This window comes from Microtus oregoni, unplaced genomic scaffold (genome assembly GCF_018167655.1).
Source record: "Microtus oregoni isolate MIOR12 unplaced genomic scaffold, Mior012 000070F_ref0000104, whole genome shotgun sequence".
Taxonomy (NCBI): Eukaryota; Metazoa; Chordata; class Mammalia; order Rodentia; family Cricetidae; genus Microtus; species Microtus oregoni.
In genome coordinates this window covers 4177065-4194634 of record NW_024543977.1, presented here as the reverse complement: position 1 = coordinate 4194634, position 17570 = coordinate 4177065, and the positions used below count along the sequence as shown (strand labels likewise).

At 40.8% G+C, this 17570-nt stretch overlaps 1 protein-coding gene across 2 annotated transcripts in view; it reads left to right on the top strand.

Annotated features, from left to right (window-relative positions):
- The window catches only part of Crem (cAMP responsive element modulator), a 72456-nt gene that overhangs the window by 1318 nt on the left and 53568 nt on the right, over nucleotides 1-17570 (top strand). For both annotated transcript variants that reach the window (XM_041641540.1, XM_041641530.1), the window contains exons 2-3: nucleotides 11804-11904; nucleotides 16319-16436. In XM_041641540.1, coding sequence (XP_041497474.1) covers nucleotides 11861-11904; nucleotides 16319-16436 — 162 coding nt within the window. In that variant the 5' untranslated portion in view covers nucleotides 11804-11860. The remainder of the gene's footprint in view (nucleotides 1-11803; nucleotides 11905-16318; nucleotides 16437-17570) is intronic.

The window sequence follows — 17570 nt, the reverse complement described above, 5'->3', positions numbered from 1 at the left end:
AGCTATTTTGGTGAAACTGTAAATAGATCAGTGTAACTAGTTTTCCCAAGTGACAGTGCTCCATGTGTAATTTTGGAAGTGTGAAATTGTAGTCACAGTGTATCTGTTTGTAAGATATGAATAAATTTTTAAATGTATAAACACAGAGGAACTTTAAGTCTTTTTACTTTTACATTGTGCCCAAAAGTTAATGAAATTTCCCTATACTGAAAATTTAACATGCTCCAACACCAAAGAGGATAGACTATATTCTGATCTTTACAGAGGTAAATGACTGCATGCTCACCCAGTCTTGCTTAGAATATAGCATATTATCAAAAAATATTAAGATACATGGGAATCCTGACCAAATCTTTTCTAATATAAGCATTTCTCATTTTCTTTCTCTTAATATCATCTGAATAAATATTGGGCCATAAAATTGAGTCAGGCTATTGCTGAAGGTAGGCAGTCTGCTGGGATGCTTACAATTGCCCTGTCCCATTTAGATAGACTTCTTTTAATAATTTTTAAAAATTTTTAAGGTGTGTGTGTGTGTGTGTGTGAGAGAGAGCGCACACATATGCTGCTATGTATATTTGGATGCTCTCTGAGGTCAGAAAAGTGTGTGTGTGATCCCTTGGAGCTGCCTGGTTTGGGAGCTGGGACCTGAACTCAGGTCCTCTGGAGGAATAGGAAGGGTTGTTAATAGCCGTGCCAGCTCTCCAGTCTGTTTATGTAGACTCTGTAGAAATGAAACTGAACAGTGTGAACTCTTGCCGTTGAGAGGCTGTAACTTTTTTTTTTTTTTTTTTTTTTTGGTTTTTCAAGACAGGGTTTCTCTGTGGCTTTGGAGCCTGTCCTGGAACTAGCTCTTGTAGACCAGGCTGGTCTCGAACTCACAGAGATCCGCCTGCCTCTGCCTCCCGAGTGCTGGGATTAAAGACACTGTTGTAAAAGTTACAGCCTCTCCTCTGGGCAGGAGGAGAGGCTGTAACTTTTACAACAGTGTTAGAACTATTAGTTGAGAGGAAATAAACCTGAAAAATCTGAAATTTCAAAGTATTTTTACTTTATTGAACTGATGAGTTTCATATATGAAAACACTTTTTGATGTTTGTTTTGAGACAGGATCTCACTGTGTGTGTCCCAGGATGTCCTTGAACTTGTCATTCTGCCTCAGCTTCCCCAAGTGCTGGAATTATACATGTGTGCCACCAGACTTGACCAAAAACAGCTTTGAAAAGACATAAGAACATTGGATGTGGTTTCAAAATTATCAATTCAGGAACTTAAACACAGAGATGTTAGGAAAAATGTATCACCTATAACACAATGGGCATCAATAATTTCCTTCACTTTAGTGCTGTAACACTGTCTAGTGTTGGAGAGCCACAGAGGAAATACATGAAGGTTTTTGTTTTGTTTTGTTTTTTTTGAGACAGGGCTTCTCTGTATAGCCCTGGCTGTTCTGGAACTCACTGTAGGCCAGGCTGGCCTTGAACTCAGAAGTCTGCTTGCTTCTGCCTCATGAGTGCTGGGATTAAAGACATACGCCATCATCACCTGGCTACATGAAATTTTTAAAATGTGCTTTTCCACCATGATAACTGTATAGTAATGAGTGTGATGTGTAAGACTGAAAGTTTTGTTTCCTAATGCTGTAATAAGAGTACAAAGAAAATCACAGGTAATATTAGCGGGGAATTGTCTTTGTGGAGACCTTCTTCCCATGTAGAACCAGGTTGCTCTTCACCTTGGGATCCTCTTGCAGCTCAGAATAGAATAGTGTCTCAATTTCTCTTTGATGGTGCAGTTTTATTTTGCTTGAAAATGTTGTCTTGGTTATTTTTCTATTGCCATGACAAAATACCATGACCAAGACATGCTTATAAAAGAAAGCATTTAATTGGGCTCCTGGTTCCAGAAGCTTAGAGCCCATGACCATCATGATGGGGAGCAGGCAGATAGACATGGTGCTGCGGTGGTAGCTGAGTACCTGGATCTGCTCCACAAGCATTAGGCAGAGAGAGCTAACTGGGAATGGTGTGGGCTTTTGAAACCTAAAAGCTCACAGCAGTGACACACCTGGTCCAACAAAGCCACACCTCCTAATCCAGTGGTTTCAACCTGTGGGTCACAACCCTTTCACAGGTATCCTGCATATCAGATAGTTATGATTCAGAATAGTAGCAAATTTGATTATGAAGTAGTAGTGAAAATAATTTTATGGTTCACTACAACATGAGGAACTGTATTAAAGGGTCACAGCATTAGAAAGATTGAGAGCCACTGTCCTAATCATTCCCAAATAGTTCTACCAATCACAGACCAAGCATTCAAATATTAGAGCCTTTGGAGGCCTTTCTCATCAGACGGTCATGAATGTTTTCAGAGAATCCTTTTTCTTCAATGATGAGTAACAATTATCAAACCCGGCTTTGCATTTGCTAGGCAAATACTCTACCACTAAGCTACAGGCTCATCTTAATTTGGTAGGATTAGAAGTAGGACGACTTTATCATGATAAAGACAGACACATCCAGAGGCTCTGGATGCTCTTATTTTTTATGATTGTGTGTGTGTGTTCACATGAATGTGCAGTATACTCTGTGTGTGCGTTGCAGAGGCCAGAGCAAGACACAGAGTGTTGTCTATTGCTTTTTGCTGTATTTCTTTGAGACTCTCGTTGACCTGGAAGCTTTCCTTTTGAGCCAGGCTGGGTGGCCAGAGAGCTCTTGGAATAACTATCTCTGGGGTTAATGGCATGTACAGTCATGCCTAACTCTTTTGGTGAGTGCTGGGAATTTGAACTCCGGTCCCCAGGTCTTCATTCTTACAGAACAAGCATTCTTGCTCTTTGAGCTATGATTATAGCCTAGAATGCTTTGTTTTTATTTGTTTATTTTGAGGCAAATTCTCATGTTACCCAGGTTAGACTCAAACTTGCTGTGTAGCTGCGGGTGGCCTTGAACTAACAGTCCTCTTGCTTCTACATCTCAGGTGCTGGGCAGATGTTGTATTTGTAAAATTGCCAAAGCAATTACATTTGGTTAGTCATGTTACTTAAAGACGTTTTAAAAAAGATTTTTATTTTACACGTGTGTTTTGCATGCATGTATGTCTGTGTAGCACATGCATGCCTATTACTCACGAGGCCAGAAGAAGTTGTCTGATCCCCTGAAACTGAGTTACAGATGCTTGTGAGCCACCATATGAGTGCTGGGAATAGAACCCAAGTTTTGCAAGAACAACAAGTGCTTTTAATCACTGAGTCATCTCCAGCCCCTTCGGTATTCTGTTCAGATACTCAAGCCAGAATCAAGTTAGGTAAGTATAATAACTGTTTAAATTCTTGTCTCTGAATAATGGCTAATTCGAGTATCAATTTTCTCATATTCATGTCTTTATTTTTATAAATTTTATGTGTGTGGGTGTTTTGTTTGTGCATGCCTCCCCCCCCCCCCCCGTGTTTGTGGTAATGTGGTACAGAGCAATGGAAAATGCCAGGTGTTCTTACCACTCTGCACAGTCTCATAGACATAGTTTTTTGGTTATGCTAATTATAGTTTTAGTTTTGAATTCTTTTTCTTTTTTTCTTTCAGCAATTTCTTGCAAAAACTTAGCAGTGCAAGATTTAAAGATTTTACTGTTGATATTTAAAAAGGAATAAAACCCTAAAACTTTGATTGTTATATACATGTCTTATGTAGTACTTTTATTTTTAAAATAATGCCTCCACAGTGTGTTGTATTTATCTCTAACTATAGTATACAGCCCAAAGCAAAAATTTAAAAGTCATTATTATGTGTTTGTATCTTCATGTTGGTATATGAATGTAAATGCAGGTGCCAAAAGCGGCCAGAGCTGTCAGAGTCAGACCTCTCATAGCTGGAGGAATTACGCATGGTTGTGAGCCACTTCTTCATTTTGAACCTGTGCCCTCTGTAAGAACAGCAAGTGCTCAGAACGGTTGAGCTATCTCTCTAGCCCCCCAATACATACACACACACACACACACACACACACACTAGGTAAAAGTCACTTTCAAAACATGTAGCTTAGTTTTCAGAGATGTAGCTTTCTTTTTAAATGATTTTATCATCTAAAATACTGTTTAACACAGTTCTAAAACTTCAGCACATGTGTCTAGCATAGTGAGGTCTGATAATAACCACATTTACTAATTAAACAGATACTGCTGCCAAGCCTTTGGGTGGCTAGAGAACTGCAGTCGTAGGTTTCATAGGGGTGGAGGTCATTGGCCAATTGGCATTTGGCCTCCGCCTTCTGAGTGCTGGGTTATGTGCTTTGTTAGAAAATTCTTTATATATATTTATTTTTCTCTAGAACGTTACATTGTAATATTTGTTCAGTTAGCCAAAGCATAGTACATGTCTATAATGCTCCAAATATAAGTCTAATGCAGTTTTTTCTGTGCTCTCCATGGATGTGGATGGGTGCTGACAGAGCATTGTGATTAATTGAAGCTTTTATGCCAGGGAGTGAAAACAAAGCGACATATTGGTGCCAGGTGAGCTAAGTGCCAGGCGCTGTTTCTGTAATCAAGTTTTCATGGTCATGGTACACAAGTCCCCACCAAATGTCTTCAGAAACCTAGATCTAGGAAAAGGAATTTTTGAACTAAGGTTTTGTACTTAATAGAAACTGTTATTTGCCCAATGCCTATGACCAGCATTCAGAATACTCAGGCAGGAGGATGACTGCCAGTTTGTAGGTATTCTGAACTACAGAGAATCTGCTTGAAATACCAAAAACCAAAACAAACAACTCACACTCAACTCCCTAACTAGGAGTGTACTTCAGTGATAGAGTGCTTGCCTAACCTGCATTAGGCCCTAGGCTTAATCTCTAATACTACATATACAATCACACATAAAAACAATTAAAAATTTCAAATCATGCATGGTTCATACTGAAATAAACTGGGAACTCTGCTTCAACAAATCCTCACAAAGTCCTTCTGAATCCGGGGGCTGGAAATGATGGAATTGCATTCTTTAACCCCTCAGTGCCCTTATAATGAGCTTAAAATGTCCCACAAATCGCTAAAGTCAGTATGCTTAGAACTTTGCATATTTGTCCTTAAGATGAAGGGAACTATGGGTAATTTCAGGCGAGGAAATAGCATTTCAAACCGTGCTGTGACCAAATGAAGTGGATTGCAAGAAGTTGAGAGGTTTGAATGAGGTGTAGGAGGGAAGAACTTAACTCCCTCTTGCCAGAATATGACTAGGGTGGTAGCTAGAAGCATGGCAGAGTGAACAAAGTTGAAGGGACGATGACATTAGGAGATAGAATTATCAGGACTGAATAGTGGTTCTAATCCCACATTCCAAGAACAGCTGGATGTAGTGATATTTCATTTGTATTTTAATAAATAAAACTGGCCTGAGGATCAGAGAGTAAAACAGCTGCACTGATGAGCCATGCAGACCAGACAGTGAAGGTGCACACCTTAATCCCAGTAGCCATGCAGACCAGGCAGTGGTGGCACACACCTTTAATTCCAGTAGCCACGCTAGTTTACTGTAGAAACTGAGCTGTAGTGGTGCATGCCTTTAATCCCAGAACTAGATAGGATTATAAAATGGGAGGGGACAGCTCTCAGTCTCAGTCTCGTTCTGAGATTCCTGGAGGCAGGATCACCATTTTCAGACTGAGGTCAATGTAAGAGTCAGTGGCTGGCCTCTTTGTTTTTCTGGGTTTTAGGTTGAGCCCCAATCTCTGTTTCTGGTTTTTAATTAATCATGCTACAGCTGGACATTTCAGGTTCAATGATGTGTCTGCAGAGAATGGATATTTGGTAAGTGTTGAGCTCACAGAGCTCATAAGGGGTAGAACTCCAGTTCATACTCCATCAACTCACAATACTCTTTACCCAACTCCATCAGTGTTCTGAACTGGTCAGCCACATTTCCACCTCAGGAACTGGGAACAAAGGTACGGTGTGAAGGGAGAGAACTGCTAGGGTTCTGAGTCGATAGTTCTGCCAGTCAGTGAAATCAGAGTACAGCAGGAGACAACTGCTGGATGGGGAGGGAGCTTTGGGTTAACTTTGAACATGTGTTTGAGACCTGTGAGCCCACCAGAGACACCTGGCAGATTCTTGGGAGCCTGATGTTCGGAAGAAGTGTAGTCTGAAGTGAAATTTGAGAATCATCAAACGAAGATGAAATGGCCTAGGAAGTGTGTGGAGCATTGTTGTTCCTGGAGGCCTGTGGAAAACTAACCTTGTTTGTTTGTTTTGTTTGGAACTTGCTACTTACACTGCCTTCCCATTGTTAGAATTAAAGACATGCACTACCACACCGAGCTGTAATGCCAATTTTTAAAATTTATTTATTATGTATACAATATTCTGTCTGTGTGTATGTCTGCAGGCCAGAAGAGGGCACCAGGCCTCATTACAGATGGTTGTGAGCCACCATGTGGTTGCCGGGAATTGAACTCAGGACCTTTGGAAGAGCAGGCAATGCTCTTAACCTCTGAGCCATCTCTCCAGCCCCCTAATGCCAATTTTTTTTTTAATATTTATTTATTTATTTATTTATTTATTATGTATACAATATTCTGTCTGTATGCCTGAAGGCCAGAAGAGGGCGCCAGACCTCTTTACAGATGGTTGTGAGCCACCATGTGGTTGCTGGGAATTGAACTCAGGACCTTTGGAAGAGCAGGCAATGCTCTTAACCACTGAGCCATCTCTCCAGCCCCTAATGCCAATTTTTTAAGAGTGGATCAACAGATATGGTTTATACAGGCTCATGCCTGTGACCTCAGCAGCAGTTGGAAGGCTGAGGTCAGAGGATCATCGTGAGTTTGAAACCAGGCTGAGCTAGAGTGAGATCCTGTTTCAAGTGTTTATTTTATTTTATTTTGTGTGTAGGTGTTTTATTTGTGTCTATGCCTCTATGTTATGTGCATGCCTAGTACCTTCGGAGGCTTCAGAGGCTTTCAGTTCCTCTGGGACTGGAATTATGGATGGTTGTGACCACCATGTGGGTTTTAGGAAGAGAATCCTGGCTTTCCGGAAGAGCAGTCAGTGCTCTTAGCCACCAGGCCATCAGTCAAGCCTCAAGATCTTGTTTCAGAACCAAAAATCAAGACAGAACAAAGGGCTGAGTGATGTGGAAGAAAAAGCAGAAGGTAGTGTTATACAGACTTCAAGAGGGTTAGAATTTAAGCAAAGTGGGGAATGCTGAAGAGGCATTAAGGGAAATGGAGCCTAAAAAACATCCTATAGGTTTGGCAACTTGGTAGCTAACCAGAGAGAGCATCTTAGAGAGAGGGTGGAATGAATTATTTCTCTGATAATTCCATGCCAGAATCTAGTTTGTTATTGAGGCTAATCTTTTGTAACACTTGCGATGCCAGGAAGCTGGTCACAGTGCTGACTGCCGCTAGGAAGAGGAAGTGAGTGGCTGCGCCTAAGTTTCACTGAATACCTTTTCCTCGTATTTTTTCTTTTACAAAAATTGTGATGTTTTCTTTGTTGTCATTTTGAGAGTTAGTCTCACAGTTTAGTCTTAGCTGGCCTGGAACTTGCATTTAGACCAGAGTATCCTTGAGCTCACAAAGATCTGCCTGTCTCTACCTCTCAAGTGCAGAGATTTTTTTTTTGCCCCCCCCCCCCACTTTAGAAACATTTATGTTTTCCAGTCTGGGCACGGTGGCAAATATCTTTAATCCTAGCACACTGGAGGCAGGTGAGTCTTTGTAAATTCAAACCCAGCTGGTGTATATAGCGAGCTCCAGGTAGTGAGGTCTACACAGTGATACTTTGTTTCAACAACAAGCAACAGCTACAGAGTATATCATTTATTCAGGACAGACAGAATGGTTTAGTGGGTAAAAGTGCTTGCTATGCATGCCTGATGATCAGACTTTAATTTCTAATCTTATACTGAAAGGAGAGAATTGATTCCACAAAGTTATCTTCTGACATCCACTTGTCTACCTCCTCATATAAAATAATAAAACTAAAAATTAAAAAGATATTATTTGATGAATTAAAATATTTTGTAGTGAAATATAGGTATCAGTTATTTTCTATTCTGTTGTCCTGTGATCAGATATTATTATCATTATTCTTTGTTTATATATTTGTTCCTCCTTTAGACTGCAGGCTCTTGGAGAGCACACTGTCTACACTCTGCTCTCCAGTGTCGCCAGGATTTTGCATAAGAGCTTGACATGTAACAGATAATGATCACTATTTAATGAACCAATGGTTCCTATCCTTTCTCTTGGTTATAGGAATTTTAAAGAGGATAAGATGTTTCCTCATTAAATGCTAGCATTATATAATTAACAGTAAGGGTTAATATCAAGGAATGGTGCCCTTTGTTATTAAAAATTTTATACTAGTATTGTTGTGGGGGGGTGGGCGGGGCTTGTATGCCATGTTTTTAGATCAGAGGACAACTTTGTCAAGTTGGTTCTCTCCTTCTCTCTTTACATGGGTTCTGGGGATTGAAGTCAGACCACCAGGCTTATATAGCAAATGCCTTATCAGTTAAGCCACCTTGTAAGTCCTTCATTATTTTTATTTAATATGTATAGGTGGTTTGCCTGCATGTATGTCTGTGTACTATGTACAAGCAGTACCTGGGGAGTCCAGGGGAGGGCATTGGCTCCTCTGGAACTGGAGATTGGAGTTTATAGTTGTTAGATACTGTGTAGATGCTGAGAACCAAATCTGGATCCTTTGGGAGAGCAAGTGTTGTTAACTGATGAGCCTTCTCTCCAGTGGATTGCTTCAGTCCTTTTAATGCAGGGTGTCTTGTAGCTCAAGCTGGCCTTGAACTCCCTATGTATCCAGAGAATGCTGAACTCCTGATTCCCCTACTTCAACTTCACAAGTGCTGGGATTACAGGTGTATGCAAAAGAGTGGCAAGCCTGACTGTTGTCTGAAGTTTCAATGAGGCCCAGAGTTCTGGGAGCAGTGTGCCCATGACCACGCCCTGAATTTCTGGCATTCTTTCTAACTCTGAGATGAAGTCTTAGACATTTTGGTCTTTTTCTTTATCAGTTTTACCATATTTTTACAATGTCAAATGTTTAGAAGTAAAAAAAAATGGTTAAATTAAAAAAAAAATTTATCATGCTGAATGTACCCCTTTAAATTCAGTACTTGGGAAGCAGAGACAGGCAGATCTCTGGGTCAGGCCAGTTTGGTCAATACTGTGATTCCAGACCAGCCAGAGTTGCATAGTGAATCTTATCTAAAAAAAAAAAAAGTTTTATTTATGTGTCTCTGTGTGAGTATGTAAATATGTGTGCAGCTGATGGTAGAGACCAAAGGAGAGCATTAGATAAATTCCTTGGAGCTGGAGTAACAGGCAGTTGTGAGCCACCCAATGGGCAGGAACCAAACTCAGGTCTTTGAAAGAGTACAAGTACTCTTAGACATTGCGCCATTTCTTGAGCCCCTCTCTTCAACCCTCCTCCCCCTTTATTATTATTATTTTTTAGACAGGGTTTCTCTGTGTTGCAGCCCTGGCTGTCCTGTAACTCTATCTATAGATCAGGCTGGCCTTGAACTAACAGGGATCCTGCTGCCTTTGCCTCCTAAGTGCTGGGATTAAAGGTGTGTGCAACCCTGCCCAGCCTATTTCTTTCTACAGTTATTTTGTGTGTGTGCACACGTGTGTATACACATGAATGTTTGCATCTGTGGATGCCTGAGACAAGGCATATATGAAGGTCAGTGGGAATCTGTTCTCTTGCCTTTGCATCGGTTCCAGGGATTGAACCCAGGCCATTAGGCTTGGCAGCAAGTAGCTTTACCAGATGAGCCTTCTTACATGACTCTAAAAAATATTTTACTTACTTAGGCAACAGCCTGTGTGTTTGTTTATTCTTTTTTTTAAATTTATTTATTTATTAAGGATTTCTGCCTCCTCCCCGCCACCGCCTCCCATTTCCCTCCCCCTCCCCTGATCAAGTCCCCCTCCCTCATCTGCTGGAAGAGCAATCAGGGTTCCCTGACCTGTGGTAAGCCCAAGGACCGCCCACCTCTATCCAGGTCTAGTAAGGTGAGCATCCAAACTGCCTAGGCTCCCCCAAAGCCAGTACGTGCAGTAGGATCAAAAACCCACTATGATTATTCTTGATTCTCAGTATTCCTTATTGTCCGCTATGTTCAGGTAGTCCGGATTTATCCCATGCTTTTTCAGACCCAGGCCAGCTGGCCTTGGTGAGTTCTCGTTTGTTTTTTTGAGACAGGGTTTCTCTGTGTAGCTCTGGCTGTCCATACCAGCCATTTAAAGTGACTGAGAGGAAGTTTTTGGATGAAATGGTAGTTTAGAGTGCAGGCTGGTCCTGTACTGCACACCTATATTCCCAGCACTCAACACAGAGGTGGGAGGGTCTCCGTAAGTTCAAGGCCAGCCAGGGCTGACTAGTGAGACCATTTTTCAGGAGAAAAAAATTTTCTGCCAAAACTCAATGTTGAATTTAAGGTAAAAGAAAGTAGCTGAATATTTTATTGCAATGGAGTGAAATTTAAGAAAATGATAAATTTAGTCTGGAGAGATGGTTCCAGCAGTTAAGAACACATACTACTCTTTAGAGTACCCAAGTTTAAGTCCTAGCACCACATTCAGGGGATCTGACACCTCTGGCCTCTGTAGGCATCTATACTCTCTAGGGGGATGGATACCACACTTAGAAAATAAAACTAAGTCTCTAAAAAAAAGGTAAAATGATAAAAATCATTACCTTTTTGGTTTTTATTTATTTAAAAAAGAAAACACTATCTTTTTTCATTACATATACCAATCCAAGTTCCCACTCCCTCCCCTCTTTCCATTCCCTCCATTTCCCCCTCTCCACTCCCCATCCCATCCTCAGAGAGGGTAAGGCACATTGCTTTGGAGAAGGTTCAAAGCCCTCCCTACTGTATATATCTAGGCTGAGCAATGGTTCCCTCCAAAGAGAATAGGTTCCCAAAAAAACCAGTACAAGCAGTAGGGATAAATCCTGGTGCCACTGCCAGTGTCCCCTTAGTCTGCCCTAGCCATGCAATTGTCAGCCACACTCAGAGGGACACTAGTTTGGCCCTATGCTGGTTCCTTCCCTGTCTGGCAGGTGTTGGTGAGCTCCCATTAGCTCAGGTAGACTGTGTCAGTGGGTGTCCCCATCATGGTCTTGACCCTTTTGCTCATATTCTCATTAAGTTTATGAAGTTACCTTTGCCTTTGTAAATAGTGGATAGCTGAGTGTTATACTGAGTGTGGGATTAGATGGTACTGCTTTCATTCCAGTGGATATGAGTAATCCAGTGTAAGTCATATGACTCCTTCTTCCTAGGAAGGGAAGAACATTGAGTAATGAATTGATAAGGCTTTTTTGTAATTGTTGTTTGTTTTCTTAGATACTTTCACTATGGAATTCTGGGTGGTCTGTGACTATATAGATTAGGGTAGCCTGGAACTCAAAAGAGTTCTGCCTATCTCTGCTTCTCAAGTGCTAAGATTAAAGATATGTTTCACTATACCAGATATAATGGTGCATACCTCTAAGCCAGCACTTGAGAGGCAGAGGCAGTCAGATCTCTGTAGTATGATGCAAGCCAGCCAGGGCTACATAGCAAGTTCCAGGCCAGAAAGGGCAAAAAAAACAAAAAAAAAAAACAAAGAAAAAAACAAAAAAAAAACCTGTCTTAAAAAATGATAGAAAGGAGAGAGAGAGAGAGAGAGAGAGAGAGAAGAAATTTCTAGCTCAGCACTGAGAGATTTAATTTTTTAAAAATAAACTATTATGACCTTCTAATTCAACATTGTGATTTTACTGCAGGATAAATAAAGAAGAAAGCAGGGAAGGAGCAAAACATTAATTACACATGTAATAATAATGAGCAAATGTGTCAGGAAAAAGTATATGAGGACAAATGTAAGGTAGGTGGATATGTTTCCCTCTTCTTTGGAAAGTCTTGCCTAGAGCCAAAAGTTCCAGTGATAAGAAAATTAGTGGTGTCTGTGTACACGCATGTCTTCATGTGTTCATGCATCTATGTTGTCAAGTGTTTAAATATTTGAGTCTATGGGGGACCCATTCAAACCATCACATCTGGCTTTTATATTTTTCTTTCTTTCTTTTTGTTTGTTTGTTTGTTTAAATTGATTTTTATTTTTATTTTTTTTAAAGATTTATTTATTTATTATGTATACAACATTCTGCCTCGATGTATGCCCGCACGCCAGAGGAGGGCACCAGATCTCATTATAGACGGTTGTGAGCCACCATGTGGTTGCTGGGAATTGAACTCAGGACCTCTGGAACTGCAGCCAGTGCTCTTAACCTCTGAGCCATCTCTCCAGCCCTAAATTGATTTTTATTGAGCTCTACATTTTTCTCTAATCCTCTCCCTGCCTCTCCCCTCCCCTTCAACCCTTGCCCAAGGTCCCCATGCTCCCAATTTACTCAGGAGATCTTGTCTTTTTCTACTTCCCATGTAGATTAGATCTATATATGTCTCTTTTAGGGTCCTCATTGTTGTCCCAGTTCTCTGGGATTGTGAATTGTGGGCTGGTTTTCTTTGCTTTATGTTTAAAAACCACTTATGAGTGAGTACATGTGATAATTGTCTTTCTGTGTCTGGGTCACCTCATTCAAAATGATGTTTTCTAGCTCCATCCATTTGCCTGCAAATTTCAAGATGTCATTTTTTTTCTGCTGTGTAGTACTCCATTGTGTAAATATACCACATTTTCCTTATCCATTCTTCGGTCAAGGCGCCTTTAGGTTGTTTCCAGGTTCTGGCTATGACAAACAAAGCTGCTATGAACATAGTTGAGCACATGTCCGTGTGGCACGATTGAGCATCCTTTGGATATATACCCAAAAGTGGTATTACTGGGTCTTGAGGAAGGTTGTTTCCTAATTTTCTGGGAAATCACCACACTGACATCCAAAGGGTGTGTACCATCTTGCATTCCCACCAGCAATGCAGGAGTATTCCCTTTACCCCATAACCTCTTTTTTTTTTTTTTTTGTATTTTGAGACAGGGTTTCTCTGTGGCTTTGGAGCCTGTCCTGGAACTAGCTCTGTAGACCAGGCTGGTCTCGAACTCACAGAGATCCGCCTGCCTCTGCCTCCCGAGTGCTGGGATTAAAGGCGTGCGCCACCATCGCCCGGCTACCCTATAACCTCTTCAACATAAGTTGTCATCAGTGTTTTTGATCTTGGTGGCCATTCTTACAGGTGTAAGATGGAATCTCAGAGTTGTTTTGATTTGCATTCTCTGATGACTAATTTTCTCTTAATAGAATAAAACTTCCTGTAATATGATCACCTTATAGAAAGATACCATATATAAACCATTAACATAAAATGAGTTCAGAAGTAAAAATATAACAAAAGTTATTCCTTGAACAGTGATTTTTCCCGTATTGCTAACTGAGGGTCTGAGGATATATGTCAGTGGTAGAGCACTCCCTGGCATGCATATAACCCTGGGCTCCCCGTCTTAGAGCTTTAAATTGGATGAATGAATGAGTAAATAAATAACTGGGAACTGGAGGAAGGTACTCAATTCTTACTGATTCTACTTTGCTGGGAGACTTGTTTTTAGAAGCTGCCTGCTGCCAACAGATCCAGGTACATAATTAAAACAAAGTATAGACAATGGAGAAGGAAATCTTCCATATCACATCACAGCATAAAGCTGGTGTATTAAGACCTGAGGATTACTGATGCTGAACTTTTCCTGTAGTATTTCACCTAATGCTGTTGTTCATTCATACTATACAGAACACTTATCAAGAAAACAATAATGTGGCTGTTTTAAGTCTTAAAAATTATGTTTGTTATTGTTTGTTGTGTGGAGGTCAGAGGACCACTTGCTTGTTTTGGATTTCTTAATCTACCCAGAGATTGAACGCAAATCACCAAGTTTGGCAGCAAGCACTAAACAGCCAATTCCTATAAAATACATTATTCCCTTAACATCTTTTGTGTTCATTGAGCACAAAATTAATGTCAGAGCATTAAGACTCTATTACTGAGCCTATTTCCTTTGCCCTTTTTCCTTTTTAGTTATTTTTATTTATTCTTCTCTCATATAATATATCCTGACTGAATTCTTCCCTCCTCCCATTCCTCCCAGTTCCTCCCAGCTCCTCCCTGTTCCCCCAGATCCACTGCTCCTCCATTTTTATTTAGAAAAGAGCAGGCCTTCCAGGGATACGAACAGAAAGAACATGGCATAACAAGATGCAATAATACTAGGCACTAACCATTATGTCAAGGTTGGACAAGGCAACCTAGTATAGGATTCCCAGGATCAGGCAAAAGAGTCATAAACACCTTCCCTCCCACTTTTAGGAGTCTCACAAAAACTCCAAGCTAAACAAACAGCCACAGATGTATGTAGCACAGACCAGTGAAGGCTTTGTGATTACTGCTCCAGTCACTGCGAGTCCCTATGAGCCCTGCTTAGTTAATTCTATGAGCCATGTTCTCCTGGTGTCCTTGGCCCCTCTGGCTCCTACAATCCTTCCTCCCCACTTCTGTTGGGTTCCCTAAGCTCTGCCCAATGTTTGGCTGTGGTTCTCTGTTTCTGCTCCTATCAGCTGACAGAGGAAACCTTTCTGATGATTATTGGGCTAGGCACCAGTCTATGAGTATAGTAGAATATTAGAAATTATTTCATTGCTTTTATTTTTTTTTTAATGCAAGTAGTGTTTGATTTTACCCTATGTTTCTGGGCCAGGCAGCTTCCAGTTTCTGGCTATCTAGGCAGTATCAGGCATGGGCTCAAGATTTTGTGGTAAGTTGGTGCACCAGTCCTACCACTGGAAACTTTGCCTAGTTACAGATGACTGGTTCAGGCTCCATATCCTCCATTACTAGGAGTCCTCACTAGGATCACCCTCATAGGTTCCAGGAAGGTTCCAATCTGTCCTGTTCTCATCCCCACCCACCCCCAGTCCACCTGAAAAATCTGTTTTATTTCCCCTTCCCAGGGGAGTCCATACATTCCCCTAGAGCCTCCTTGTTACTTAGCCTTTTTGGGTCTGTGGGTTGTAGCATGATTATCATTTTATTAACAACTAATGTCTACTTAGAAGTGAGTATATACTATGTTTTTCTGTGTCTGGGTTATCTTAGGATGATTTTTTTTCTAGTTCCATCCATTTGCCTGCAAATTTCATGATGTCTTTTTTATTTTTAACTGCTGAGTAATAAGTACTCTATTGTGTAGATATACTACATTTTCTTTATCTGTTCTTCAGTTGGCAGACATTTAGGTTGTTTCCAGTTTCTGGCTATTATGAAAAAAGTCACTATGAACACAGTTGAGAAGTGTCCTTGTGATGGGGTAGAGTCTCCTTTGGGTTTATTCCCAGGAATAGTGTAGCTGGATGATGGAGGAAGGTCATTGGCTAATAAAGGCACTGCCCTGGCCCATTTTATTGGTTAGAGGATAGGTGGGAGGAGTAAACAGAACAAAATGTTGGGAGGAAGAGGAAGTGAGCTCAGAGACTCGACCGCTTTCCTCTCGGGAGCAGACGCCTGAGAGAGACGCCATGCTCCTGGCCCCTGGGCAGACGCACGCTAAGAAGCTCCGACCCAGGATGGACATAGGCTAGAATCTTCCCGGTAAGCGCACCTAGGGCGCAACACAGATGATTAGAAATGGGCTAAATTAATATGTGAGAATTAGCCTAGAAGAGGTTAGATAGAAATGGGCCAAGCGGTGTTTAAAAGAATACAGTGTCAGTGTAATTATTTCGGGGCATAAGCTAGCCGAGCAGGCGGCCTGGGTGCTGGGAACGCAGCCCCACCGCCTCCCTTATTACTACAGCTGGATCTTGAGGTAGATTGATTGCCAATTTTCTTTTTTTAAAAATATTCATTTATTTGTTATGTATACAATATTCTGTCTGTCTGCATGTCTGCAGGCCAGAAGAGAGCACCAGACCTCTTTACAGATGGTTGTGAGCCACCATGTGGTTGCCGGGAACTGAACTCAGGACCTTTGGAAGAGCAGGCAATGCTCTTAACCACTGAGCCATCTCTCCAGCCCTGATTGCCAATTTTCTGAGGAACCACCATATTGAATTCCATAGTTGCTGTATTAAGTTTGCACTGCTACCAGCACTGGAGGAGAATTTCATTTCTCCTCATCTGCCAGCATAAGCTGTCACATGTGTTTTTGATCTTAGCCATTCTGACAGGTATAAAATGGAATCTCAAAAAATAGTTGTATTCCAGAAGTGAATATCAGATAGCTAGGTAAAAACAGGAGCCATATTTCTAGATCCTTCAGTTATTGCCTTAATTTGTTTTTCTTTTTGTTTTTTTAGGCAAATGACCATGGAAACAATTGAACCACAACAGCATCGAAGTGTAACACATTCTGGGGCAGAGCACAGCTGTGCTCATATGCAGACTGGACAAATTTCTGTTCCTACTCTAGCTCAGGTAGGCCACAGGCAGGCACTGATGAAAATTAAAATAAGTAGAAATGAGAATTGTATGAAGATTTTTTTCACTTATCTTAAACATCCCATATTTGTTTATTTGACTGATGAGAAGATATTTTTGCACTGTAACATACTCTTGGTAGTACCCTGACCCCCGCTGCTCCTAGCAATGTGGAAAGGAAAGAAAAAGACTTCTTTGTAGCATGTAAACTCCCAAGTGATTACTTGACTGGTTTGCTAATTCCATATATATACAGTTCTAATATCATATTTATAATGTTGGTGGGAATTTTCTATTTGCTCATTATATATTTAGTTTGATCTTTATTTTCCTATCAGTTAGATTTTGAATTTTTTATTAGTTCTTTGAGATTTTTGTATACTATATTTTGATCATATTCACCCCTCTTCAACTGCTCAAGTTCTTTCCCAACATTGTGTCCTCTTTTTATAATTACATTTTTTTTCTTTGTATAGTCCTGACTGGCCTGGAACCCACCATGTAGACCAGGCTGGCCTTGAACCCACAGAGTTCCACTTGCCTCTGCCTCCTGAGTGCTGAGATTAAAATCTCTTATCCTCTTTACCTTGACCAGTTGGGGGTCTCTGTGTTAATTTCCATCTATTGCAAATTGAAGCTTTTCTGATCAGGGTTGAGAGATGCATTAATCTATGACTATAATGATAAGTCATTAGGAGTCAGTTTAATACCATGTCCATTTAACAGCATAATGGTAGTAAGTTCTTCCCTAGATACTATGACCTGTCTAGCCATAGGCTCTTGGTCTAACAAAGGTGCTGGGTACAGGTTTCAACTTATCAGCAGACCTTAAATCCAACTAGAAAGTGGTTGGTTGATTTCGTGATGTTCATGTCACTCTTAAACCAGTGGCATGTCTTGTCAGGGCAATCATTATTGTGGCTTGTGTGGTTCATAAGTGGGTGAGATTGATTAATCCCCCCCCCCCAGTAGTGTGAATAGCACCTTGCTGCATTATGGAAGTTAGTAGGGATAAAGCTTTCAGGTCACTACTAGATTCTATGACTCCGGTGTGTGGCTTTTTCAGCAATAGAGTCTTACTGTCACATTTCAGAGGGTAGCAAATAACATTAGCTGTAATAGTTTGTAGTA